At 69.8% G+C, this 5,508-nt stretch overlaps 1 protein-coding gene across 2 annotated transcripts in view; it reads right to left on the reverse strand.

Annotated features, from left to right (window-relative positions):
• Positions 1-522: 522 nt before the first annotated feature.
• The window catches only part of POLRMT (RNA polymerase mitochondrial), a 13,766-nt gene continuing 8,780 nt past the window's right edge, over positions 523-5,508 (reverse strand). The window contains exons 9-21 of one of the 2 annotated variants that reach the window (XM_029916474.1): positions 5,032-5,256; positions 4,085-4,873; positions 3,593-3,715; positions 3,206-3,304; positions 2,799-2,978; positions 2,542-2,628; positions 2,346-2,459; positions 2,216-2,268; positions 1,968-2,066; positions 1,187-1,259; positions 940-1,031; positions 793-863; positions 523-692 (exon numbers count right to left, since the gene is read on the reverse strand). In XM_029916474.1, coding sequence (XP_029772334.1) covers positions 643-692; positions 793-863; positions 940-1,031; positions 1,187-1,259; positions 1,968-2,066; positions 2,216-2,268; positions 2,346-2,459; positions 2,542-2,628; positions 2,799-2,978; positions 3,206-3,304; positions 3,593-3,715; positions 4,085-4,873; positions 5,032-5,256 — 2,055 coding nt within the window. In that variant the 3' untranslated portion in view covers positions 523-642. Of the gene's footprint in view, positions 693-792; positions 864-939; positions 1,032-1,186; positions 1,260-1,967; positions 2,067-2,215; positions 2,269-2,345; positions 2,460-2,541; positions 2,629-2,798; positions 2,979-3,205; positions 3,329-3,592; positions 3,716-4,084; positions 4,874-5,031; positions 5,257-5,508 lie in introns of both variants that reach the window. The other variant, XM_029916472.1, reaches the window with a different exon arrangement.

A 5,508-nucleotide genomic window follows, 5' to 3' on the forward strand; every position in this document is an offset into this window, starting at 1 on the left:
CGCCGCGCCCCCCATCGCCCTGCGCCCACGCACATCGTCCTCGCCCCCTCCCCCGGCGGCCTCGCCTGCAGGCGCGCGAGGGGGCTCCCTTCACCTCGGTGCCTCAGTTCCCCCAACTGTGAAACGGGGACAGGGACGGCCCCGTGGCCGGAAGGAGATGGCTGTGGAGTCCTGCCCGCCCTCACCCTCGTAGGTGGCCCGTCCGATGAGGATTCTGTTTTTTAAGTGCAATACTTGGCCCGCCGGCTCCCTGCTGCCCTCATCGTGCTCACGCAATAACCGGCCTGGCGCCCGCCCCCCCCCCGTCCGCGCAAGCGTCCCGCGGTGGCCTCCCCCAGCGGGCACACCCTGCCCCCTCCAGCGCCCAGGGCCGGGCAGTCCTGGCTGAGCCTGGGCACGGGGTGGGGGGCGAGGCCGGGCCACCCTGGAGATGAATGTACTGACGGGCTGAGGCAGCAGCGCCCCCACCGCACTCCATGCCCCTAACCCCCACACCCCCATTCCGCGCAATAAACGACAGCATTGGCGTCCAGACTGCCCGCGTCCGACTGCTCGGTGCCAGGCCGCAGGGGCTCAGGCGCCCCGAGACCGGCGGTGACAACAGCTTTATTTACACTACGGTACAGGCCGGTCCGGGGCGCGTCAGCTGAAGAAGTAGGTGGAGTGGTTCACCTGCTTCAGGTCGAAGGACCCTGTGGGAAAGAGGGGCCGGCGGAGGCCATGGCAGGGCCCGGGGGGCAGACCTCCCGCCCCCCCCCCCTCCAGGGAGCCCTCTGGGTGTCCTTGCCCTACCTGTCTTAGGCACCGACTTCAGCGTGTCCTGCAGCTTGTCAGTCCTCATGCTCTTGGAGTGCAGTGGGAACCTGGGGCCCAGGGCGGGGTGGGTGAGGCCGGGTGGGGCAGGGAGGGGTGGTCCCTGCCGCACTGGGGGGCCCTCACCTGATGCCAGAGCAGAACCGCTTTGTCAGGAACCTGGACAGGTTGTGCAGGATGGGCTGGCTGTGGAGGCGGACAAACTGTTCTCGGCACACCTGGGGACGGGGTGGGGGGTGGGGGGCGGGGGGCGTCAGGAGGGAGAACCGGGGCCTGAGGGGCTGGGCAGGAAGGGCTAGGCTTCCCAAGTCCCGCCCCAACCCTGCCAGATGCCCAGTGCTATGAGGAAAGGGTCCGGGGTGGGGGGCAGCACCTGGTTCATGACTTCCACGTCGGCGGCGTGTGTCCAGAAGCAGTCGTGTACAGAGACGAAGGTCAGGCCCTTCCTGCGCAGCAGCCATGCGAGGGCCTCCCGTGAGGGGCCGCGCCCCCAAGCTCCGCTCCCCACTCTGCCCCTTCCTGTCCTCACCTCAAGCCCCCTCCCCAGTGGTCCAGCCTCTCACGCCCTCTTGACACTCCCCAACCCCCCAAGTCCCAGCCACTGGCTTCGCCACGTCTGGCTCCCACAGGTAAATCTGTCCCATGCCGCTGCCCCGCCCTGAGCCACCCACAGGAGGCAGCACAAATGCAGCGTGTCTGAGTGCCGGCTCCTTTCTGACCCAACTATCCACACGCCTGCCCTGCTGCCATGTCGGCCGCCTCTGTGGGGCGCAGAACAGAAACCCGCGCGCCTCCCCCTGCACGGCCAGGAACCCGTCAGAACTGGCTGCTACCAGCTCTTGCCCGGATGGTAGCACAAGCACCTTTCACTCAGAGCAGTGACACCTTCCCCACCGACCCAGCCAGCTGCTTCCCCCTCACACACACCTTGCTGGCCCAGGGCCTTTGCATGTGCTTCCATGGGGTCCTTTACTGGGCACCAGGTCCTCACCTGCTGTAGGTCTCCACCCTGTTTCCCTGACCCTGTTCGACCCAGCCTCACCACCTGCCTTTGCCACTCTGTGGGTCCCCACTGTGTCCCCAACACCCAGAAGAGGATGTGCCCACAGACGGTGGTTGGAGCACACGAGGCACGCTGCCAGCGTGGGGCCCACCTGTAGCAGTGCAGGGCTGTGAGCATCATGTGTGAGGAGTCCAGCGAGTGAATGAAGTTAGGGGGGAAGCCGTTCTTCTGCTTCAGCGTGTTGGGCTTCCTGCGGAGGCGGGGACGCAGCTGCCTCTAGCCTGGCCTGACCTGGGGGCAGCCCCTGGCCCGGATGCCCTCCCTCAGTCCAGCCCAGCACCAACCCCCGGCCCAGATGCCCTCCCTCGACCCAGCCCGGCCCCTCCCCCCAGCACTCACTGGCTGGTGTCCCCACTGTTGCTGAAGGTGAGGCTCTGGATCCCACCGCTGATCTGCAGGAGCAGGGTGGGGAGGGTCAGGAGTCCCGCCCTGACACCAAGCAGGGGTGGTGGGGCAGGGCTGCACGTACCAAGACCTTGGAGTCCCGGTGGTAGGGCTGGATGATGGGGATGCCCAGGGGCGTGACCCACTCCACGGCCGAGCCCGAGTGGGCGATGAGCCGGGCGCTCTCAGTCAGCCAGTGCTGTGGACACAGACACGGGGCTCAGGGCGGGGTCCCCGCCAGGGACAGCCCGGTGGCCCCGGGATGGGGGGGAAGGACACACCTGGATGGCCCGAGTGCCGGAGAACATCTCCTGGAGACTGTTGAACACCTGGCGCACCAGGTAGTGAGAGGCCTCCCACACGAACTCCTGGAGGGGTGCGGGGCGGCGGTCAGCAGGGCCCGTGGTGGGCAGGCGCCCGCCCGCCGCCTCCGAGGCCAATGAAGAGCCCAGGAGCCTGGCGCCATCCTTCTCTGGGGGGGGGGGAGGCGGGAGCCCCCGCGGCGGCAGGGATAGCCCCGCCCCGGCGCCGCGCGCACCTGGGGGAAGGAGCCGAGCTCCCGCAGGCGCCTCTCGATCTGCAGGCGGCCCCCGTAGCGCGTGACCCCGTACACCACCGTCATCACCGTCTGCTTCACCACCTTGCGACTGACGAAGCCCTCGAGCACCTGGGCGACCTGCACCCCCCGCCGTGCGTCCTGTCTGCGGACCGCCTCCACCTGCGCAGGGTGGGGGTCAGCGGGCGGTGCGCAGCCGCCACTCCTCTCCCCAGGGACCCCACAGTCCCCTCTTGCCACCTCCCCCGGGGAAGCCCACCCTGACTGCCGGGTCCCGGTCCCGGCACGGCTGCTGAGAGCCACGTGACCTGCACACCCAGGTGTTCACAGAACGGAGACCCCGCGCGGGCCCGGAGCATGAGCCGGAGCGGAGAGGACGCGGGGCCCACCTGCGCGGCCACTCTGCTGTACACGTCCTGTGGCACGTCCGATGGCAGCAGGTTGACAGAGGCGGCCCCGACGCTGTCCCGGCCGAGGGCGGCATAGTGCTGCAGGCCGTTACAGGAGCCGTCCTGGGGCCGACAGGAGGGCAAAGGACCCCAGGGGTCGAGCAGCGCTGCAGGGTGCTGCAGGGTGCTGCAGGGTGCTGCAGGGCACTGCTCGCGCCAGCGCAGCGCCGGCCGCACCCACAGGCCGGCCCCCACGAGAAGACACCAGCCAAACACTGAAGTGGGATGTGCGGAGGCCGGACGCCCACGCTTCTGCGGGACCTCCACGCCTCCAGCCAAGCCACCCTGCGCCAGGCACACCCCATGGCAGGGTCCCCGCCAGCTCACCTGGTGGACGGGGAAATGAGAAACGTAGGCCGTGGGGTCGGGAGCGCGCACAGCCCGAGCGATCTCCATGCAGCAGGCCAGCGCCTGCCAGGGCTCGTCCACCTCCATCCACCACTTCCGGCCCTGAGGGAGGGCAGCATGAGGCCGGGTCCAGAGTCCCCGGGCCTGGTGGGGTCAGAGTGGGGCTCAAGCCAGCCTGGCTGGGGCAGGCAGGCCGGGACAGAGCGCCCAGAACAGCAGGAGCGACAGGAGCGATGGGCAGGGAGGGACCCCCAGGAATAGCAGGAGGGGAACGGGGAAGGTTCTGGAAGAAGGGGTAACCTGTAGGGAGAAGCGGCAGAGCGGCTGAGGGACTGGGGCCAAGGGAAACCTAGAAGGAAGGACGAGGCCCGGAACCCGTGCTGAGGGAGGTGCCGGGCGGCTGGCGCGGGGAACAGGCCGGGGAGACAGAGGAGGGGGAAGGGCCCCGGACGCCACTCCCCCCACCCCTACCGTCATGGGCCGGTCGGCAGAGTCCAGGATGTCCTCCATCATCTCGTCGGCGAAGCGCAGGCGGGCCCGCAGCGGCTCGGACTTCTTGAGCCCGGTGAGGTTGACCAGGTGGATCTTGAGCCAGTCGAGGCCGTTGGGGCCAAGCGGGCGGCCCTGGGCAAACTCCAGCAGGGCACGGGCCAGGTCGCTGCCCAGGTGGTTGAAGTGGGGCGGGCAGGGGTAGGTGCGGCCTCGGAAGTCCATGTTGTGGGGCAGCCAGAAGACGCGGTGGCGCAGGTGCTGGGCCAGCGAGAGGCGGTACAGCGCGTCCGACCGCAGGCTGTGCATCTCCCGCGCCACCTTCAGGCAGCGGGCCAGCTCCCGCCGCAGCTCGGCCTTCTGGGCAGGCGAGGCGTCGGGCGGCAGGCGGCCCTCGGGCGGCCGAGGCGCCTCAGAGGGCGGGGCCGGCACGCCCAGGCGGGGGCAGCCCTTGGCGGCGAAGAGCTCCAGCACCAGGTCCAGCACGCGCTCGTTGACGCGCCAGGCGCAGTTGCCCAGCTGGGTGAGGGCGTCCAGGGCGCCGTGCAGCTCGGCGGGCGGGCAGCTGTCCAGCAGGCGCTGGTGCTGCATGGTCCCCTCCAGGGAGCGCATGAGCTTCGTGGGACTCAGAAGGAAGGCGCCCGTGTGCGGTGACGTCCAGGGCACTGGCGGGCACAGCATGGGCACCTCGGCCGCCTCAAAGGTCAGCGTGTGCTCCGCTGCAGTCGCCAGCAGCTGCGTGAAGGCCGGGTGGGGCTTCAGGATCCCGATCTGGGGGCGAGGTGGGCACAACAGGTAGAGGGGGTCAATCGCCCCAGTGGACGCACAGTGGGCAGAGGGCACCCCCAGCCCAAGACCGGCATAGGACCCCCGCAGAATTTCAACAGGATCTGGCCAGGTGCCGGGTGCCCACCCTCCCGAAGGCCCACCTGGCGGAAGCTGCGGAAGGAGTACACGTGGTAGAGCACGGGGATGAGCGTGCAGGAGCCCTGAGGGGCGGCCAGGCTGCCGGGCATGCGCACCACCTCCACCAGCATCTCGGCCAGCCGCTTGCCCAGATGCACCAGCACAGGCAGGGGCCAGGGCTGCTCATGGGGGGCCTCCGGCGTCCCCAGCGTCTCCCAGTACTGTCGTGGCAGGCAGGGCACCGCCACCTGGGAGTGGGGGAGGAGTGGGATCAGGGGCTGGCGGTGTGGGCCCAGCCTCGCCCCCCACACTGGGCCTCACCTGGTGGTGTCCAAGGCCACCGGCCCCCACCGGGCTGCACCTGTGTGTCAGAGGCCCCCCCGCCTCCACCAGGCCACACCTGAGTGTCCCAGGCACCCCCCCACCAGGCTGCATCTGGGTGTCCCAGGCACCCCCCCCACCCCCTCTGGGCCACACCTGGGTGTCCTGGGCACCCCCCC

This window comes from Suricata suricatta, chromosome 12 (genome assembly GCF_006229205.1).
Source record: "Suricata suricatta isolate VVHF042 chromosome 12, meerkat_22Aug2017_6uvM2_HiC, whole genome shotgun sequence".
NCBI lineage: Eukaryota > Metazoa > Chordata > Mammalia > Carnivora > Herpestidae > Suricata > Suricata suricatta.